This window comes from Schistocerca cancellata, chromosome 3 (assembly GCF_023864275.1).
Source record: "Schistocerca cancellata isolate TAMUIC-IGC-003103 chromosome 3, iqSchCanc2.1, whole genome shotgun sequence".
Lineage (NCBI taxonomy): Eukaryota > Metazoa > Arthropoda > Insecta > Orthoptera > Acrididae > Schistocerca > Schistocerca cancellata.
The window spans coordinates 378,642,554-378,665,795 of NC_064628.1; the positions used below are offsets into that span (position 1 = coordinate 378,642,554).

General features: G+C 42.8%; 1 protein-coding gene across 1 annotated transcript in view; it reads left to right on the forward strand.

Moving 5' to 3' along the window:
- Window positions 1–483: 483 nt before the first annotated feature.
- The window catches only part of LOC126175073 (isoaspartyl peptidase/L-asparaginase), a 55,724-nt gene continuing 32,965 nt past the window's right edge, over window positions 484–23,242 (forward strand). The window contains exon 1 of the mRNA XM_049921600.1: window positions 484–722. Coding sequence (XP_049777557.1) covers window positions 653–722 — 70 coding nt within the window. The 5' untranslated portion in view covers window positions 484–652. The remainder of the gene's footprint in view (window positions 723–23,242) is intronic.

Genomic DNA, 23,242 nt, shown 5'->3' on the forward strand with positions numbered 1-23,242 from the left:
TTCAACTCACCACACCCACAACCTACTTTATTAATATTTCGTTACGTTATTATTTAAGCTTTCTGTAGAAGGTTATAAATGATAGAAGTATTTGAGCCAGCGCCTTGACAAATGTCTGCACGAGCTACACTTCTTTGGAGATTTTAGATGACAACGGTCTTTCGTCTGGACGTGTACTCGTAGGAAACTGAACGTTTAGATCATTCGGTAAAAATGTCTTACATCTGATGTAAATGTTAAACTTACGACACGCTTTTTCACCTTATTTCACGTTTCCCAATAAGCTTTAGTGTTAAATATATCCTCTTGAGGTCTAGCTGTGAGCTAGGACGCTCGGAAAGAAAGTGCAGTTTCAGCTGCTGAGGTAAAAGAAAGTCGAAAGAGGCGGCGGAACTGACCAGTCACTGACGTCACAACTGGCTGACCAATCACAGTGCGTTGCTGTGGAGTGGCCACCTATTGAGTGTTACGAATGCTGCGATAATGAGGTCGCGGAATCTAGAGGCTGCGATACGTTAGCTAGATAGTCGCTGTAATTGCTTGCTCGTTCACTCCAGTGCCACTTTAAACTGCGGCGTTTAATTCCGTTCAGTGAATATCACGACTGTTGCAAAGGATTCTAGTACAAAGAGTCTGCTGTGTGATATTCAGCATGGAGTTAGCAAAAGTTCTTGTTCTGGTGATTATCATCTGCATCAGCCGTGTGGTCGTTGGTGACGAAAGTATGTAGCTCTAAAGCAATATCATTGTTGTAATCAGTTTTCTACCAGCCAATTATGATCTTTAGTGTGTAGTATATGTATGGTGTACATGTAAGTAGCTGTACTATAATAGCTCAATACAGCTTACACTTAACACAAAAACAAACACAATTCATACTCTTTTTAAACAATATTGCGGCGCTTTTAGCGTTATGCAATTGAGTTATTGAGGAAGGCTGGCTTTAAACGGCATATATATCGACCACCAGAAGCTTTCGACTTTCGAACTAAGCAAAAAGATCTGTTGCACGTATATCTAACATTTATAGAATAAGTTAGTGTCCTGTTCATAAATCAAAGTCGAGGTATTTTTTTCGAATAATAAGAGACACAGAAGTTTTATTGTTTTTTATATTAATTCGTCTACACATTCATCTTTTTTCCGAAGTTTCTCGACTATAAAAGTTACGAGTGCCTTTAATAATTCCCTTCATATTACATGGGATAATTCAATAGGTAGAACACAGGACATATCAGCCGTGTAGTGTGTCTAATATTATAGTTTTATAGACCATCAAATTAAACAGCTAGGTGAAATTTTCAAAATTTCATTCGCTATGAAAATGAAGGAAAATTCTCTCTTTGTTATGACTTAAGGTTCACCGATAATTTTCCACGTGAAACAAAAAACTGTAGTAGTTTACGTACAGACGATATTTGTGCAATAAATCAGCTTAAAACAAAAGGTGGAATAAACTTCGCGAGTACGTTGTGTAATAATAGAGGTTTTTTATTATTAAGTTATATTACTTTTCTCCAATTGCCACTCAGTGTTATCAATACAGTCTTTGAGACTACTGTAAGTATTAATTCAATAGTTACTTATTAACTACAGTAACTTTATTTGCTGTTAGAAAACGAGAGATGCAGTGATCGATTACTTTTTCTCTGTAAATGTATGTTAAATCTGGCTCCTGCCTCCTTGCTGATACAATAATCTCTGAAGGCATAGTCCATATCAATTCAGGCAGGCTAGGAAAAAATCTTGCCTTCATAGTCTCAGATGTTATTGAATTCAGCACATGTTAAAATGAAGGACTAAGTAAGGAACACGTCTTTTTTTGTTTTCTCCAAAAAAATTTCTGCTCCGAGATACAGCCCTCCAAAGATAATCTCTGAAGGCATAGTCCATATCAATTCAGGCAGGCTAGGAAAAAATCTTACCTTCATAGTGTCGGATGTTATTGAATTCAGCACATGTTAAAATGAAGGACTAAGTAAGGAACACGTCTTTTTTTGTTTTCTCCAAAAACATTTCTGCTCCGAGATACAGCCCTCCAAAGATAATCTCTGAAGGCATAGTCCATATCAATTCAGGCAGGCTAGGAAAAAATCTTACCTTCATAGTGTCGGATGTTATTGAATTCAGCACATGTTAAAATGAAGGACTAAGTAAGGAACACGTCTTTTTTTGTTTTCTCCAAAAACATTTCTGCTCCGAGATACAGCCCTCCAAAGATGACACTGCACATACCATTTTGAAGATGTGAATTTTGGAAAAAATTTTAAAATTCTGTATCTCTGGAACAGTTCCAGATATTTTGTTGGTTTTTTTATTTGAAAGATAATTGCTTTATCATTACAAAGTAATCCTCCGTTTGGACTTATCTGTCAAAGTTCGTTTACTATAAGGTTCTGAACTATTTTTATAATTTATGGAATTTTTTTCAAAAATACCAATCAATAAAATTTTGATTTTTTTCTGTTGATTAGTATCATATAGTTCTACATTCCCTGAAAAGGAGAGATTCCACTTTTAGGCTGAACAGGTTTTATAAACAATTGAAATTTTTGCCATACATAAACCTGTTTTATTACTGCATTATCACAAAACAAGCTCATAAAAATCAAAACCTAAGCTTATTTAACATAATTTTAGTTTTGAATGATGATTAAGAGACTCAATTTCACGCATTTTCAGTGGTTCCAAAATGTATGTGAAAGGTCGAAAGGTTTCAACTTTACACCTTCTGGCCACCCTGTTTTGTACTAAAATCAGCCAGTTAATGAACTAAAAATGTGTTCCACTGCTTCAGTATCTTCCTTTGATATAGAGTGATGCCTTCCTGTTGAACCAGTAGGAACTGGAGCACTTAAATCTTCAGAACATTGTGAACAGGAAGTAATCACTGATGGCATTGGTGCTGTCCTTCAGCTGGAAACCTATATCCAGCAGCTGGTCCACGTGGTAGCATAAAGTTCACTACAGTTTCGTTTAACTGCTGTCGATAATCTCTGCAATCCACCAGTCACAGTCATACACACGTGCCACAAACATCCTCCTTGTCAGGTTGTGAATCTGAGTATTATCCTGCTGTTTCTGAGGTGTTTGCCGAACGAACGAAATTTATTCTTTCTTGCTCTTTAAAGTGTGTGCAATATGAGTTAGCCCATCATTTTGAGTCCAAAAATGTGTCATCTGAATTTCTTTTATTGGATTAGTTTATTTGGACCATCGTTCTTTTCTCTGCTCACGGAATTCCTCGGTTTCCTCTTTGGACAAAAGAATGATGGCTGTGGCTGTGTAAGATTTCACGAATCTTGTAAAATACTCAGCATTCTGAATTGCAGCTGTATTTGGTCTGGAAGTATTATGTTTTGTAGCATGGTGCTTCAGCAGGCCTCCTACACCATCACAAGGCCCCTTCCCATGACCAGTAGCACTGTATACCCAGTCAGTTGGCACAAGCGACTTACTCAGTTCAAACTGCTGGTAACGATGTTTAAAACGACTACGAGCACCATTAAAAATAATGATGATCATCTCTGCCCCTGTTTGTAGTTGAAGAGTTTTGCACATTGCCAGCAAAGAATGTGCTGAGTCATGTCCTGTGTCATCACTTATAACTGCAACACTTGTGGTCTTGTTTTGAAAATATGTCGCTCCTGTAAAAATTGAAACCTGGTCATTACTCCAATGATACCCTTGTACTTCTTATGGGAGAATTACAAACCAATTCTCAGCAAAACCAGAGTGAAGTATTAAACATAGTTCTTCGGCCTGTATACTTCACTTCTGCAATGTATTATTGTTGCAATTTCTTCAGATGCTAGTGTGTTACTGCTTTCACTGACTATTTACCAAGTTCATCAATGAAACTGTCAAAGGCAACAGTTTTCTTAATTAGTTTATTTTCCTCCCATATCGCATAAGTAATTTCTGCAGAGTTATCTGCTACATCTTCCAGGCCAAGTGTCTGTAAAGACAGCCCTTCCTTTCCAGGGCAGTCACCACATTCTAGAAACAAACAAGTCTCTCAGTTTACATCACAGACTACAAATGACTTCACACCCCAACCAAGGTGTCATATGTCATGTGCTCCATTAAGTTCTTCAAAGTTACCAAACAGAGTTCAAAATTCGCGTAGTAGACACATAAACAGACATCTCTAGATGAGTGTGGAACTACCCACTTAGGTTGTAGTGCATAAAAATTTGATCTTGCAATATGTGAAGTTGTGTAGTTGCTCTTATTAAATTGCAAAAAAAATTGCAAAAAATTGCAAAAAAAATACTGCGAGTCATGCACCTCTTCACATTCACAACTTTATGACCTTCAGCTGTTACAGTTATAGTGTCATTTTTGTTGGCACTCGGGCAAGAACAGTCCTATTTATCTTCCAGATAAAATGAGTGCACTATTTTAACTTGAGCTGCTTCTACAGGATGACTATAATAGGGATCTGATCTTCCAAAGACTCCTTTTACAGACCTCACATTTCTTGATTTGTCTACCATGTACTTTGATACTGATTGAATGTGGTTTTAAATTGTTTCCTTTGAAAATGTCTCTGAAATAATAGTTAAAACTTGTACCTTTTCGCTGTAGGATGTACAATATTCAACAGCTGAATTGATATTTGTGAAAAATTCCTTGCAAGAGTGCTTTGGTTCATTTTCTTCTGAAGTAGGAATTTCTTCTTTGAAGATTGTGGTCAGTTTTGCTGTAGTGTATTTATCCATAGCTTTAGTAATTTCTCTGCGTTTTCTAGATGCATAGAGCTTATGACACGACTTCACTGATCTCGGTTTCTTAACGGAGCTAACACCTACCTCTGTAGTTGACTGATTCAGGGTATTTAATTCTTCCTCTACTGATGCAAAATCTGCTTCACTATCATTGATGTTACTCTGTCAAAACATTTACAACACAAAAAGCCGTCACTGGAAACATCTTCACTTTCAAACAGAGTCTTCAAATGAGAACACTTATTCCTAACCTGAACAAACTCTATTTTTTTGTCTCCTATATCACTCTTTTATGGATATTCAAATAGTCAGCACACTTCACTCTCCTGTGACCCCAGTCATAAGACATTTCAAATAGTCCTTTTCACAAAACACACTGCAACTCTGTCAACTGGCAAATTACTCACGAAAACACAGAACACGCTGGATAGTCTCAGATTTCTTAGAGGCCTCTTCAGTAAACAAATTAGCAGTGAACAACTACAATACAGAAACCTGCAATGAACAATCACGACAAAAGAAACTGAGAAGAAACTACAACAAAGTGTAAGAAGTATCTGCAACAATAAAAGTGAAAAGAAACAACTGCAAAAAAGAATGTGATAAGAAATAACTGCGACAAAGACAATAGAAATAAACACTGTACAAAAGAAAATAGTAAGAAACAACTAAAGTGAAGACATACATTACCCTTGAAAGTTAAAAAATGATGTTTTAAAATAAAACCTTTCCAACTTAAAAGTGGAAGCTCTCCTTTACGGAGAATATAGTACTACACGGTACTAGACAACAGAAAAAAATCTAACTTTTCTGCTTTGGCATTTTTGAAAAAACAATTTTTTTCTGTATATTATGAAAAAATTCAAAAGACGACAGTAAAAGAACTTTGACAAATTTGTCCAAACGGTAGATACCATTGTAATCATAAAACAATTACGTTTCCAATAAAAAACTGTAACAAAGTATCTAGTGTTACAGAGATACAGCATTTAAAAAAAATTTCCGGAATTCGCATCTTCAAAATCGTGTTCGCAGCGTCATCTCTGGGGACCTGTACCTCGGGGCAGGAATTTTTTTGGAGAAAACAAAAAAAATACTTTTTTCTTACTTATCCCTGAATTTTAACATATGCTAAATTCAATAACGTCCTGCCTTCTTGTTGATACCATAATCACTGAAGTTACTCTCACTTTGCGTTACGCATTGGTGGATGTACACACACAGATCAGCTAGAATTAACAGCTTGCTGCTAGATCTTTACAAGATGCCTGATTACTATTTCTGTTGTTGTTTCTCTAGCTTAAAAATTGTGTCCGATTATTGTCTCATTGATCCTCGATAAATAATTCCATAATCAAAGATCGAAAGTTTATAGATGTCACATCTAGTACAAGGTGCAGGCTGTCAAATGTTTGTGGCAACATACGCCGATGAGATTCTCTTTATTGTTGCTGCTTCTTTGTTTATTACAATTCAAATGCCCGTAGCCTATCTAACTGAACATCAACTGTCTGAGTTGGCGCAGTGATTAAGACACTAGACTCGCGAATAGGAGTAAAGAAAATACGTGACACGGATGTTAAGACATAAACCTTCCGTTATTACCCGAAATTCATAAAGGATGCATAGATGGTTCCTCTGAAAGAGACACGGCTGATTTCCTTCCATAATTAGCTCTTTGTATATAGCGCTTTAAACCTTATTCTTCCTTTATTTTTCTTCTGTATTCTTCCCTAAAAATTTTGCTTTTACTGTACAGCGAAAAAAACATAACATGTGGTGCAAAAGGTACCCCCAGTCACGTATTTTCTAGTTATTCGTTGAGAATAAATGTAGCTGTTGATTATTGTACGAGTACTTTGTCACGAGCAGTAGTCGCTAAACCTCTTCGGTGGCAACAAGCACCAGACGATCAATTAACGACTGTGAATGGGAAGAAACGGTCGATCTTTGTGAATGTGGTCTGTCGCAAGGCGAAATTGCGTCACGTTGGATCGTAATACTACTACGTGGGCTGCAGAGAAACAGGTTGTTCGTGAAAAAGGCATTAGACTATGACGTTAACGTGATATGGCAGACGGAGACTGGAATGTCATAACAAGTGGTGGCAAAACGGTAGAGCTCTGCCCGTGGCTTTATGCACAGATTCCTCTCCTGTGGGTATAGCGCTTTTCCTTGTACCCCGTGAGAAAGCATACGGTTAACAACGAAACTTCTTTTTTTTTCCTAAACCAAGACTGACTAAGAAGAAAATCGCACCAAACAGAAACATAAAACACACCAACCAAGACGCTGTAGCAAAGTAGACAGGTTAGGACAGGAGCACATGACAATAAATAAACGAAGGGAGGGGCAAAACATGAAAAATTCGGCCTTGAAGATTTACTACTTTCAGTGATAACAATGCCTTCCTACAGGCAGTCAAAGCCATAAAATCAGCTCTGTGGCTGACAGCACAGTTACATTAGACAGTGGGTGGCTGAGACACCGCACATAGAAGACTGAAACGAATTCAGTGACGAAATATTATGGAAAGGGAAGAACTGAATGAAGATACGTTTGCACTACGTCAAGAGTAATCGCGACCCTTTCGTAGAACGTAGTGACTCAGGTCTATCCAAACACGTACAGAGAGAGTCAGAGTATGTTCCCGATTTTTTCGACTTCAGTTACCCTTCAAGGCATGACAGACTAGTAGTTATCGCAGCCATAAGATGATCCTCCCGTGTTGAAGCTGCTTTTCTTAAAACGCTTTTCAGCAGGTACGATAACGAAATCGATTACAAGACTCTACTTTAAGGAAGTAGGAAATAAGGGTCTAGTACAGGCATGCTGAAAAGCTTTGCCGAATCTATAATCACCGTAAGCTGTGAACATTCTCAACTTAGCGATTTACGTCGTCCTAAATTTAATCTTCATACGAGAACGGTAATCCAAAATCTTCTCGCTACTGCAGATCGGTCATCATTTTCTTTGTTATATTCACAGCATACCGTATTAATGATGAACAGAAGGCTTGTATTATAAAACAATGACCATGTGCGAGGAGGACCCCCGCTGAGGGGTTAGGTGCAAAATTAATTACATATATAGACATTTCATCCATCCCGGGAGTCGAGAAACTCCATGATTTTTTTGCATTTTGTCGTCAGTAATACTGACAAGACATCGGTTTGGGGAATTCCCACACTTTCCCGAATGTTTTAATTGTAAGTTTGAAGCTGGATAACAAAACGAAAAAGAAATTCAATATTTTCGGATTTTTTCGTTTAGTTGTACTGTGAAACCTTGCTTCCTGCCAAATTTTATACCAGGCCAACTGAAAGTACCCTACGGGTTTTGATGAGTGAGTTTGGGAGTATCAAATTATGTGACATGAACGACCATATCTATTGATTGCATTGACTTTAAAGCTTCAATTTTGTGCACCGCCAGGTGACCACAGACGTTAATACGTGACATAAACTTCAACTTGATATGCCTACCCGCTACTGAAAAAAAGGATTTTCGACTGCCGGACAGGCAGACAAGAGAGTGATCCTATAAGGTTCCCTTTTCTCCGACTGAGGTTCGGAACCCTAAAAACAAGGAAGAAGATACCTACAAAGAAGTAGGATAGTGTCACCTTTCGAAAGATTGAGAAAAAATGAAAATTCTTTGAAGCGCTTACCAATGACAGAAGTAAAAGCGCTGTAGGTTGTTTAACAGAGAAGTACACACACTCACTCCGTCTACAGGCCATAAGTGGCTCATCGGGACCATCCGACCGCCGCGTCATCCGCATGGAGGACACGGGTAGGAGGGGCGTGGGGTCAGCACACCGCTCTCCCGGTCGTTATGATGGTGTGCTTGACCGAAGCCGCTACTAGTCGGTCGAGTAGCTCCTCAATTGGCATCACGAGGCTGAGTGCACCCCGAAAAATGGCAACAGCACTTGGCAGTCTGGATGGTGACCTATCCAAGTGCCTTCGATTCCCGGGGGGATCAGGGATTTTCTCTGCCTCGTGATGACTGGGTGTTGTGTGATTTCCTTAGGTTAGTTAGGTTTAAGTAGTTCTAAGTTCTAGGGGACTGATGACCATAGATGTTAAGTCCCATAGTGCTCAGAGCCATATGAACCATTTTCTTTTTTTTATCCAAGTGCCGGTCACGCCCGACAGCGCTTAACTTCGGTGATCACAGGGGAACCGGTGTAGCCACTGCGCCAAGGCCGTTGCCTAACAGAGAAGTGAAACGTGAAATATGCGGAAATTCAACGGGACAACACCAACAGAGACGAATAAAATGTGAATAGCTAAAGACACAAATTGTTCAAATGGCTCTGAGCACTATGGGACTTAACTACTGAGGTCAGCAGTCCCCTAGAACTTAGAACTACTTAAACCTAACTAACCTAAGGACGTCACACACATCCATGCCCGAGGCAGGATTCGAACCTGCGACCGTAGCTGTGGCGCGGTTCCAGACTGTAGCGCCTAGAACCGCTCGGCCACACCGGCCGGCCAACTAAAGACGTACTCCGAATTATTAATGACTAAAGTAAACGCAAAAATATGTATTAGGAATAGACAAGCCAGCAGTATTGGTTACTAAGAAGTACGATTCATCACTGGAAATTAAAATAAAGCATAATGACGAGGGACATTTTTAAAATAAAAACTGATAACACATCGAGTCCACGCTTCCTGTCACGTGACGTCCATTCATGATCGGCCACTATTGACCAGTCTCGCACTACACCGCCATTACGTGTCACATGTCTGCCCGAGTTTGTTGTAGGGTTATACTGCTTCGTTTGTCGCCATGTCAATCAGTAATCCCATCGACTGTGAAATGCGCTCGGTTATTCGATTCTTAAATGCAAAACAAGTTGGTCCTCCTGAAATTCACCAGCGGCTAATTGAAGTTTATAGTGCAGATGTTCTTCTTGCTGAAATTCACCAGCAGCTTATTGAAGTGTATGTTTTAGGTGAATAATGGATATGTGCGTAAATGCTGTAGGCTGTTTAATGAATGACGGATAGAAAACGATCTGGACGGCTTACTATCATGAATGAAGACTTGGCACAAAACGTTCATGAGGCAATTCGCCAAAACAGGTGCTTCACTATTGACGAAGTGCATCAAAATTTCACAAGTTTCAAGATCAGTAGTTTTTTCACATTGTTAATGATAAACTTCACTACAAAAAAAAGTGTGCAAGATGGGAAAATGTTGACAGAAGAAAACAAAACAAAGCGAATGGCACATTCTTTGTCCATTTTGGAGCACTATCACGAAGATGGTGACGAATTCTTGATTTACATTGTGACCAGTGAAGAAACATGGCTTGCGCACTACAGTCCAGAGAATAATCGTCGATCCTGTGAGCAGCATCATTCAAACTTCCCAACGAAACCACGAAAAATTCAAACAAGAATCTTCAACAAAGAAAATCATGGCAACGTTTTTTTGGGACCGGAAAGGCATCCTCCTGTTAGATTTTTTTGGTAAAAGGAGTGAGAATAAACGCTGAGAGGTACTGTGAAACATTATTAAAGCTTAGGCGCGCTATTGAGAATCGCCGTTGCGTGCAGCTCTACAGCGGTGGCGTTCTGCTTATGTTGCGACAAGAACAAAGACACAACTGGTCAAATTTCACTAGGAATCACTGGATCATCCACCATACGGCCGAGACTTAGCACCTTGAGAATTTCAGCTGTTTCCAAAACTGAAGGAATTTCTTGGTGGAAAGCGCTTGGAAACTGATGAAATGTTGAATGAAACTGTTACTAAATGGTTTAATGGTCAGATGGCAGAGTTCTTTGATGCTGGTATCCAAAAGCTGGTGCCACGAGTTGCAAATGTTTAAATGTTCATGTTCACTATGTTGAAAAGTGAAAAAAAATTGCGTACTGTAGTTCGTGATACAATTTACGTTCATAAAGCCCGCCCGGTTAGCCGTGCGGTCCAACGCACTGCTTTCTGGGCGGGAAGGCGTGCCGGTCCCCGTCACGAATCCGACCAGCTGATTAGTGTCGAGGTCCGGTGTGCCGGCCACCCTATGGATGGATCTTAAGTCCGTTTTACATCTGCCTCGGCGAATGGGGGCTGGATCCCCTTGTCCCGCCCCAGTTACACTATGTCGGCGACTGCTGCGCGAACACTATCTCCACGTACAAGTACACCATAGTTACCCTACCACGCAAACGCAGGGGTTACACTCGTCTGGAATGAGATGTTCCCAGGAGGGGTCCACTAGGGGCCTAACCGCAAAATAACCCTATGTTCGGTGTGGGGCGGCGGTGGGGTGAGTGGACTGCTGTAGCCTGTTGTGGGGTTGTGAAACACTGAGGGCTACGGCGGGGACGAAGCCCCTCCGTCGTTTCTAGGTCCCCAGTTCAATACACAATACACACACACACACACACACACACACACACACACACACACGCACACACACACAATACGTTCATAAATAAAGTTTCTCTTTCTCAACTGCTAATCGACTCTTAATTTAAGAATGACCCTCGTAGAATGGATGAGGGAAGCAGGTTAAGGAACTGGAAATGAAGTGGTCTTGAGAAAAATTGATGCTACATACAGGAGAATTAAGACTTACTACAGAGAATAAAAACCCATGACATGTGTATGGAATCCACCTGTTCAGTAAAAAACAATGACCAGGTTGGCAGCAGATGGTACGACAGAGAAGACATGTCCCAATGCTTGAACAAAGAGGCGGAGGCAGATGTGGAATAAGCAGGTGCTGCGATAATACGCTGAATGTCTGATGAAGCACTCCATAATCTGAGGTCAAAGAAGCTCGATGATTATAAAAGTGTCACAAAGTCTCATGAGGAGGCTCTGGAGACAGTTATGAATCAGAAAATTTCCATCGTACGATACTACAAGGTCAGCCTAGAGTAACTGCGAAATCAACCGATGCCTGCTAGACAACGGTCTATTTAGCTTTAACGCTGTGTAGGCTGTGGCAATCCATCAAACTATGTATTGGAGGCTCGGAGGAGTTGGTGTGTATGCCAAATATCCAGCAATGTGTGGCCCGCTCAGAACTGGGCCATGAATGTGGGAAGGGATGTACTCTTCGCTTATGAACACTGATTCAGCTTTTGTTACACTTTCTCACCTTCCAGCTTCATGTTACACATACTGAGCAAGTCACTAAATGGCAGGATATTCTTTGTACTGTCGTTAGTAATTCCCTTTCCTGTTCCACTGTTCGATTCGCAAATGGGGCCAGGGGAAAAGATTGTTGTATATCTCTGTACTAGTCCTAATCTCTCTTATTTTGTCCTTGTAGACTTTGGAAGCGGTAGAATCGTTCTTCAGTCTGTCGCAAATTCTAGTTGTGTAGACTTCCTCAGTAACGTTTCGGGAAAAGATGGTCTTTTTTGCCTCCCAGGATATTTATCTAAGCTCATGAACAATTTTCATAACTATCTCGTATTGGTTTCGAACCATCCAATAACAAATCTACCGGCAAGCCTCTGAATTACTTCGATGTCTTCCTTTAAATCGACCTGCAGGGTATCACCAACATTCGAGCAGTACTCAAGACTGGGTGGCACTGGTGTTATGTGCGCGATCTTATTTATTGTTACGCCACACTTACCCAGAACTCTCCCAGTAAACTGTAGTCGGCCTTTCGTCTTCCCAACAAGTGATCTTATGTGCTCCTTCCATTCCAGTTTGTTTCGTAACGTTACTTCTAGATATTTAATCGAAGTGACTTTTAATACCGTATTCGAACATTAAAGGAATTTCATTCTAGCCATCCACATTAACTTACATTTATCCATCTTTAAAACTAGGTGTAGTGCGTTGCACCAAATAGAAATTCTTGGGTGCATCCATTCTTGCTGTGCTGGATGGCGGAACAACAATCGATATGTAAGTAATAAATATCAGAAGAACCGTAAGCTCTAAGTTCTTTTCCAATTTATTTTGTAGGCTACCGGTTTCAGCCATAAAATACGGCATCAACAGGCCCTCTATTCTAGATGGTGACTGAATTCTTCAATGACAAAACTTATGTACGTCATAAATGGAAAAAACCAACCTTCGCGCCGGTTAATGTACGCACGACTGTAGCGCACGTCGACAGCCGGAACACAACTCGAAACTAAATAAAATGTTGTCCAAGTCTTCCTAAATATCGCTACAGTCACGCAAGGAAGACTCTATTCCGTATACAGCATTGTCATCTGGAAATAGTCTCAGAGTGACGCCTACCCTATACAACAGATAGTTTATCTACACTGAACACAAGAGCGATCCTAGCACATTTGCCTGAGGCACTCCGGGCGTTACGTTTGACTCTGATGAACACTCGCCATCCAGGACAACGTAGTGTGCTCAATTATTCGAAACGTGTTCGAATTGGCCACTTATTTCAGAACGTGTGTCGTATGCTAGAATCTTTGTCAACAGTCTGCAATGTGGCACAATGTCGAAAGCTTTCGGGAAATGTAGGAGTACAGAACCTGTCTGTTGGCCTTCATCCATGGTTCACAGGATATCGTTTGTGATAAGGGTGAGGTCTGTTTACGTGAGCGACGACGATTTCTAGATGTATGTTGATTTATCGACAGGAGATTATCTCTCTCTAAGGAACAAATTATAATCTAGCTTACTGCTGATCTACATTAAGGATGTTGGTTTACAACTTTGTGCTTCCATTCTTTTTCCTTTCTTTATATATTTAATTGAATGGAAAGTGATTGCTTGTACAGTGTAGGAAGATCTTGGGAAAGTTCAAAATGGTTCAAATGGCTCTGAGCACTATGGGACTTAACTTCTGAGGTCATCAGTCCCTAGAACTTAGAACTACTTAAACCTATCTAACCTAAGGACATCACACACATCCATGCCCGAGGCAGGATTCGAACCTGAGACCGTAGCGGTCGCGCGGTTCCAGACTTTGGGAAAGTGATCAAGTTGATAAAGATGGGCTTCTTATATGCAGAGATACAACATTGGGTGTATGTAAGGAGTTTTACGTCTTCTTTGGAGATCACAGAAATACTGTTAACGCCAAAAGATGCATAAACCACGTACTGCAATCAGAGGTTGTGCGACTTTACAGAGGTGCAAATGGCCTGGAGTTCCTCTTCGTGGACAAATAATGCTCATTCACATGAATTATTTGTTGAGTGAATTTCTCATGCACAAACAAAAGCACCACGTACACTAGCCATCGAAATCTGTGGATCTGAAGCCTATAGATCATATCCGTTCCAAGAGTCGGACACCAACGGTCTCATGTCAACCAGTTGCGGCGATGACACACACTTCTACCATCACTCACACCAATGGCCAGTACAATGTCTGACTTCAATCCATCAATCTTAACTATTACAATAATTCACTAACGGGACGAAAATAATTGATGAACCAGATGTGTGTAGCTCCTTATTTTTGGCCTAATGTTTTAGCGTAGCAAAAACAATAGCCCCTAGAAATAGCACAATGAATTTTTGTCCGAATTTTCATAGCTAAACGAAGAACGGGAAATGAAAAAAAATTGAGCATCATATTGACAAACATGAGATCTAGTTTTCCTGAAAAGATTTAATTGCTTGAATGGTAACTGAGAAAAGTTTAATTAGTGATTTGAGAGAAACATTTTGTCTGAAGTTTCAAACGAAGTGTAGGAAATTGACAAATGGAGTATGAAATAGATCAGCGTAACATCTACTTAAAAAAAAAAACAGTTTATTATTTCGAAAACAGCCGCCATTACTGACAATACGTGTATTCCACTGTGAGACAAGACTGTCAATGCCTTCATAGAAAAATGTTTTCGGTTGACTACGGAACCTTGACTGTTCCTAGGTATGCACCTCTTCATCCGAAACAAATCGTAGCCGCGAATGTCTTTTGTCAGGGCTCCAAAAATATGGGACAACTCGGGACTGCATAAACTAAGTATAAATAACTGAAAATTCTGCAGCGTGGTCGATGTATCTTAGGCAACATGTCAGCAGACCCCGATGACATCTGGCTCATTAAATTTACTATCAGCTGAAGATTGTGGAGTTGCAGTGGTTTGGAACTTGGGTGAATTTCTTGTGGGTACCGTCAGTTCATCTTGAGTGTAAATGAAGGTAACATAGTGCGTATAAAAAGGCGAAGGACTCCATTACTGCGCCGTACATTACTGATGATAAATCACCGGAAACGGTAACAACCGTGAAACACCAAGGCGTAACCATCTGTTTTGAGTCCTAATGGAATGGTCACATACATATTATTGTAGGAAAATCAGATGAAAGGCTGAGATTCACTCGAAGAAGGAAACCTGCACCTCAGTTGATTGATTAGCTAAAAAAGCTCATGAATCTCAGAGACAGTATTCATGTGGCATACAAACTGCGCCCCACGCCTGACAATCATACTGCTTACAAGCAAAAGTGGAGAAATGCAAAACTCTGGTATAGCCAAACATTAACCGTGAACGGACACAGACAGAAGTGGAACAGACTCAGTCAAGCTGTCAGAAATGCAAAGCTTAGTTGTGGCCATTTGTTAACCTTTAAGAGACACTGATCAGCTGTGTCTTATGGGAAAATCCTGCGTGGTGTTGGTACAGGCAAAGTAAAAGCTGTAGTTGATCCCATTGTCCCAGTCGAGGAACTGAAAAGGTACTTGACATTACCTACAACCACAACTGAAGGGGTCGCTAACAAAATAGAGACTTACTGGTTACTTCATGAAGATAAGCTAAATTCTGTCCTAAACATTTCCTTGGCAATACCGTCAAATAATCCACCATGCGTGTCAGATCAGCATCTGGCGGACACGGTGACATCACAGTTCATATGATGAATGTTATTATTGACCCACAACTGCCCATATAACAGATATTTCTAGCCACTTCTTAACCACAAGTGTTTTGCCTGAGGAGCAGAACGGGGGCTTGTTAAGCCACTGCCTAAAAAGATCGTTTCCATGGAACCGTCTGATTACCGACTTATTTGCGTTCTTCTGCGACTATCCAACTACTTAACTAAGAACAACCTACTTGAGGAATAACAATCAGGTATTCACAAACATCACTGCACAACATCTGCTTTCATAAAAACAAAGACGGCCTGAAGCTTCCCACAGGTGGATGAGAGGCGACTATCATGTGCTTCTTAAACTTTAGCAAAGCCTTTGATTCTGTCAACTTCGATATTTTACTAGCCAAACTCAGCAGCCTAAATTTCTCTCCAATTGCAGTGCGGTGGTTTCGTTCGTACCTGACGTTTCTCCTGGAATGCATCATGTCCGGCACCATAAAGTCACAAAGGCCACAGGCAGTGTCAGACGTCCCCCATGGTTCGGTATTAGGTTTATACTCTTATCATTGTATATTAATGATCTGTTATTAGTTTTTTCCTGCTGTAAATACCCAATGTCTGCTATGATCTCCAGTTGTGTCTAAGTAAAAAACCAATAAAACTGAGGATGTCTGTCGAGGATTTCAATACAGACCTGTGTGCACTATCAAACTGGGCACAGGATATGGGGTTAAACTTCAACCCATTGAAAACACAAAAGGTCCTGACTGGTCCTTCTAGGCTCTTTAGACTGAAATATCGGAAATTCCTACCATATTTAATGCTTAATGGAACAAACACAAACATCTTTCCTTCAGCAAAGAGCCGAGGAGCAATAATTGGTGGAAAACTAAATGAGGCTGAACGCATAGCACCAGCGGCTTTCCAATGCCGTACGAAAATATAAAAAGCTATTCCGTCTTGACTGAGAAAGCTGCTCGGCCATCATTGACCAGACGTTTTCAGTTGGTGAGAGATATGGAGAATGTGCTGGCCAGGGCAGCAGTCGACCATTTTCTGTATCCAGAAAGACCCATACAGGACCTCCAACATGCGGTCGTGCATTATCCTGCTGAAATGTACGGTTTCGCAGGGATCGAATGAGGGGTAGAGCCACGGGTCGTAAGACATCTGAAATGTAACGTCCACTGTTCAAAGTGCCGTCAATGCGAACAAGACGTGACCGAGACGTGTAACCAATGGCACCCCACACCATCACGCCGGGTGATACGCCAGTATGGCGATGACGAATACACGCTTCCAATGTGCGTCCACCGCGATGTTGCCAAACACGGATGCGACCGTCATGATGCTGTCAACAGAACATGGATTTATCCGAAAAAGAGAAGTTTTGCCATTCGTACACCCAGTTTCTTCGTTTAGTACACCATCGCAGTCACTCCTGTCTGTGATGCAGCGTCAAGGGTAACCGCAGCCATGGTCTCCGAGCTGATAATCCATGTTGCTGCAAACGTCGTCGAACTGTTCGTACAGATGGTTGTTGTCCTGCAAACGTCCCCATCTGTTGACTCAGGGATCGAGACGTCTCTGCACGATCCGTGCAGCCATGCGGATAAGATGCCTATCATCTCGACTGCTAGTGATACGAGGCCGTTGGGATCCAGCACGGCGTTGCGTATTACCCTCCTGAACCCACCGATTCCATATTGTGCTAACAGTCATTGGATCTCGACCAAAGCGAGCAGCAATTTCGCGATACGATAAACAGCAATCGCGATAGGCTACAATCGGACCTTTTACAAAGTCGGAAACGTGATGGTACGCATTTCTCGTCCTTACACGAGGCATCACAACAACGTTTCACCAAGCAGCGCCGGTCAACTGCTGTTTGTGTATGAGAAATCGGTTGGAAACTTTCCTCATGTCAGCACGTTGTAGGTGTCGCCGCCGGCGCCAAGCTTGTGTGAATGCTCTGAAAAGCTAATCATTTGCATATCACAGCATCTTCTTCCTGTCGGTTAAATTTCGCGTCTGTAGCACGTCATCTTAGTGGTGTAGCAATTTTAATGGCCAGTAGTGTATCTGTAAAGTTCGACTCTTTGATCAACGTCACAGACGTAGTTCACCATTTTGTACAGAGCCGTCCTGACTGCGTGCAGATAAGCAAAGAAATTTCCATACACTCTATCTCCGCTACTGTCTTATCAACGTATACTGCCCGTCGTATCTCTCCTCGAACTTACCGCTCTTGTCTAAGCAACGTGGCAGAAACACTCGTTCCGATAAGAACAAAATTCATTCTGTCCCACGTCATCGGTCAACCGCGTTTGCGAAATCCTTTTCAGGATCAGGAATCCGACCCTGGAATACATCCGTCATTAAATCAGAAAACTGAGTAACAGCTCCAGCTTCAGAAGACAGTTAGTGACATATGTACTAAAGCAGCAATAATATCTTCCTTAGTCGCTGTAGGCACTCTTTACCCCAATATATACTTCTTTCCTATTAGATCTTCCTCATTTCGCAATGCTCTTAGCTGGAGTGGTCTACATAAATTCATCTCCCACAGAACTCACTACGTAAGAAAACATCACTTTCGTGTACCTGTTAGTACATATCGTATCTGCCGCTTCTGTTATTATTATTAGCTGCAGCAGTAGTTAGTCTTAACTTTATTAATTTTTATTCAGTATATTGACTCTACATACGTACTCTCAAATAATTTTAGTTCAACAGCAGCAGTACTATTTCATTACTGCCTGTCATATGAAAATTATTGTTATTTCTTAGGTAACTAAGATTTCTAAAAAAATACTGTGTGTGAAATCCTGTTGCGATGTAAGAAAGAGGTAGAACATCCTAATGTGAATTGTTAATGAGTTAATAATTCGTCTGCTAAAGAAATGACTAAAAACAGCCGTTGATAAATTCATGAACGCTGCTCATCAGTCTAGAACCCTTACAAGGTTGGTTTAATAGAAGAGATAGAGAAGATCCAACGAAGAGCGGCGCATGTCATCGGTGCGAGAGCGTTACGGAATTGCTCAACAAACTCCAGTGGTAGACATAACAATAGAGGCGTTGTGGGTCACGGAGAGATTTCCTGTTGAAATTACGAGCGCGTACGTTTCAAGAAGGATCGGGCATTATACATTGCTTCCTTCCAGACAACGACGAGAAAGTCAGAGACTTTTTTTTTTTTTTTTCTTTTTTTTTGACGGGTCCAGCCACACAGTCCATGACTGCAGCGCCCCAGACCCCCCCCCCCCCCCTTTTTTTTTTTTTTTTTTTTTACAGTAGCGGTCGCGCGGTTCCAGATTGTAGCGCCTAGAACCGGTTTTTTTTTTCTTAAATAAAAAAAAAATAAACTCCTCACTCGAGGTTAGACTTGAACCAAGGACCTCTTTTTTTAATTCAGTTATTTAATTTTAATTTTTTTTTTAATTTTAATTTTTTTAATTTTTTTTGTATTTTTTTAACAGTAAGGAACTGAAAACTAGTAAGTGCACTCGTTGGGCCGAGTTGGGGACGCACATAACTAAAACCATGCTAATAGTTGTAGAAAAAGGCATAAAGAAAGAGAGCAAAGTGCGGGGCGAAGGAAACCATGAAACAAAACTGAAGGGTGGAATCCTTACCACCATTAACCAGTGCTACATCTTGCACTGGATGGAAAAACAAAAACTGCGAAGACCTTTTCGCACTGGGGACAAAAAGAGGAAATGGGGCAAATACTGCTACAGAGTGTGAGGGTTCACAACGAACCTCTCCATCTGCTGTATCATCCAGGTATGACTTCTCGTAATGATGAAAGTAGATCCCACGTTGTACCGTGTAGTGTTCTATCATCGTCTTGTAATCTTAACTTCTCTTACCCGTGATGTTCCAGCTACGTGGAGGGTCGTGGAACGCACTCCACAAAAAATTGGAAAAATATTGTCGATACTTTGGGTTACGGAGGATCTTGCAATGTCGTTCCTGCAAATAGTTCCAAAAGTCTAAAGTGTCCTTAGTGCCGTCTTGAAACAAATAATGCACTGCATGTCCACGAAGCCACGTCATAGCATTAGTTTTAGTGCGTGGGTAATACATGTCATCCGGGAATAGGATAGTCTTGGGGTCGATATGATTCGGTGTTACCCGAAGGAAGTATGCTGACATTTGCCTCACTAAGTGCCACACTGCCGTAGACTCGCCACAGCTAAGACGGTGTTCATCGTTGTCTTGAACGCCGCAGCTCGTGCACGTGGGTGAGTCGACTATGTGGATCGCATGTAGCCTTGATTTGGTCACCTGCTTACCGTTGACAGTGATATACCACATCGCCGTGACGTCAGTGTCCAGTGTTACGTGGTGAATTGTCCTCCACACTACTCGCCAGTTGACGTTCGGGTGCTTCCTCTCCACGACGTTATCAGGTCGTCCACGTTGCAGGACCCTATAAACCACCTTTGCCGTCGCCAGGTGAGTCGCTGGTAAGGCAAGCCGAACGTAACTGAGTTCGAGGTAAAAGACACCGATGTAGAAGAGCGAGGAGGGGACGTGGTGTATCGGCACAGGCGGCAACAGTGAGGGCGGTGCTAGTTCTTCTATTAACAAACTGGTCAAACTGTCCGGACGGCGGTGCCATAGTTTGACTAATGTGCTCACAAATAGGGCGACCGCTCTGTCATGAACGTGATAAAGGCCAAGCCCTCCCCGATCCGGGGGAAGGGTGAGAGTCTCATATTTGATCTTGAAAAGCATTCCTGAACTCACGAAGGACCCAAAAGCCGCAAGTATACGGCGAGCTAACATCACCGGTATAGGTAATATCTGGGCGATGTGCGGAATGCGTGACGCTAAATGTGTGTTAACATACTGGGTCCTTTGGACGATGTCCAGGGCTCGTAGGCGGTTGTTGGCAATTCCAGTCCGAACATTTCGTAAAAGCCGTCGATAGTTGTGAGCAGCGGTCCGTCGTATATCGTCTGTAAAATCAATGCCGAGACATTTCAAACTATCTCTGAGCTGGAAAGGGGTGACACTGTTCTCAGACAATCCGGCCCCTATGTTCATAGCCACCGATTTTGCGACGTTGATACGACTACCAGTGGCCATGCCATATTTCTCTATCCAATTCAGTGCGCTAGCGGTGTCGTCACCGTTGCGGATGACAATCACCAGGTCGTCAGCGTACGCTTTACATCGGAAAGTGTGGCCTCGTAACGTCATACCCGTTAGTCGTTGGCGCAGGCCGCAGAGGAGAGGTTCCATGGCCACAGCGTAAAGTAAAGTGGACAGAGGGCAGCCTTGGCGTATCGATCGAGAAATGATGAGGGGCTGCGAAGGTCGGCCGTTGACGATCACCTTGGATGTCGCGCCACGGAGTAGTCGCATGACGACAGTGACGAATGGCTGTGGGTACCGCTTATGTTGGAGGACCGCTTCCAAATAGTCGTGGTCCACTCGGTCGAAAGCTTGACTAAAATCGATTGCCGCCAGTGCACCCTTCAGACGACATGCCCTCGCCAGTGAGATCAAGTCACGATATTCACTGAGTGCTGTTTGAATATTATTGTCGCCTCCTAATGACGTTTGATCGGGTGAGATAACATTTCGTAAGGTCTGGCGTATCCGCGCCGCCAACAGTCGAGAAAAGATCTTAAAGTCGCAGTTCAATAGCGTCAACGGGCGGTAGTCCTGCAGACGTGAGCCACCGGACGGTTTGTGAATAGGAATTATCATCCCTTCCACAAGGGCCGCAGGGAGCGGCACGTCCGGGGATAGTAGTTCGCGACAGATGTCCGTCCATCGGGAGGCTAATAAATATTGAAAAGTCCGGTAAAATTCCAAGGGGAGGCCATCAGGACCCGGTGACTTGTTGACAGCTCCTTTTCTAATGGCGTCGATCACTTCTTCTTCTGTAATTTCGTCCATCAAGGCCTCTTCCATTACCGGGGTGACGGTGCCGTAAATCGTCTGAGAGACGTCCTCCAGTGCTGTCAGATCAGGGCTCTGAGCGGAATAGAGTTGGGAATAATGATTGTAGAACGCTGTGTTTATGTCTTGTTGCGTGGTGAGGCGACGACCGTCCTCCGTGTCGATGAAGCGTATCAGCGCTCGTTGGCGTCGTTTACGTTCACGAAGGACGTGGAACATTGACGGGCGTTCGCTCGGTATCCGATCCTGCGTCCTCGAGCGGATGACTACCCCCTCTAGGTGGCGTCGCATATGAGCGAGGATCTGAGCCTTAGCACGGTGGACCGCCGTTTGTCGTTCCGGAGACGGCGCCATAGCATCGCAGTCGCGCAGGACCCGGAAGTAAAAGTCGAGTGTATGTCTTCGCCAAGTAGCGTGGTCGCGACCGTAGGTTATCAACGTTCGCCTCAGTGCCGGTTTGGCGCAGTCCAACCACCAGCGGATCGTTGTGGGATATGCACGGAGGCGATTTTCACACGAATGCCACGTATCCTCAACGGCTTGGCGGCAATCCGGGTACGACAGGTGAGCGATGTTTAATTTCCATGGGCTGCGGCTTCTCCACACTTGTTGCCGCCGCAGGGTGACTGCACAAATGTAAGCTGTGTGGTCCGAGAATGCTGCAGGCCACAGTTCCGCATCCTGTGTTCCAGCGGCGAGAGAGCGTGAGACATAAATCCGATCGATACGACTGGAAGAGTGACTCGTGAAGTGCGTGAATCCCGGTCGATGGCCGTGAAGATGTTCCCAAGTGTCCACCATCTGCAGTTCTCGAATTAGCGTCTCGAGTTCCGGGCACGGATTATGTCGTGGGAGTTGGTCTCTGGGCGCCAGTACGCAATTGTAGTCACCTCCAAACACCAGATGGTCGTGGCGGCCTTGGAAGAGCGGGGCGACGTCTTCCGCAAAGAATCGTGAACGTTCGCGACGTTTGTCCGTCCCGGAAGGTGCGTAGATGTTGATAAGGCGGACACCCAGTACTGTGAGTGCCATTCCTCTTGCCCCAGGCAGAAACAGGATATCGTCCGCCACTATCCCTTCCCGAAGAAGTACAGCGACACCACTGCCTGTTGGGGAAGCTGGAGAGACGCAAGCATCGTAACCGTACATGCCTGGGAAGTCGTCGACGTACACTTCCTGGAGAAGGGCTATGTCGATGGAAGCAGAGTTCAACATATCCTGAAGCAAGGATAACTTAGCGCGCGTCCGTATAGTGTTGATGTTTATAGTTGCAACGCGATAAGTTTGAGGTCTATCCATAGCATCCGTGTTGGCCATCAATACCCTTGTAAGGCTGCCTCGTCACTGTAAATGATGGCGGGAAAGGATCAACATTGGTGGGGTAAAGTTCCCCCCGTGTCGTCCGACACGATGGGCAAGGAGTGTTCCTCACAGTCGTCCGCCCACTCGCCATGAAATACCATCGGCTGTTGGTGGCTGTTAGTGGCTGCTGCGGCACTCGGCGCTGAATCCATCGGCTCTGCTGGCTGGGAATCGGCAGCGGCTGTCTGCTTGTGATCCTGTTGTTCTGTGGGGTCGGAGGGGCTGGAGCCATCACCACGGCGATCTGTTGAGTTTGATGTTACAGCGGCCTCTGTACCGTCGGTACCGTCGTCGGAATTTCCACAGTCCATGTCAGACGATCGCTGCAAACAATCGTCCGATGGAGCACGCCGCCGTCTCTTGTGTTTTCGCGGGGAACGCTGTTTACGGACGTGTGTTTCAGAATCTGAATGTGGGTGATTTTCTTCAGCTGCTCCGGTG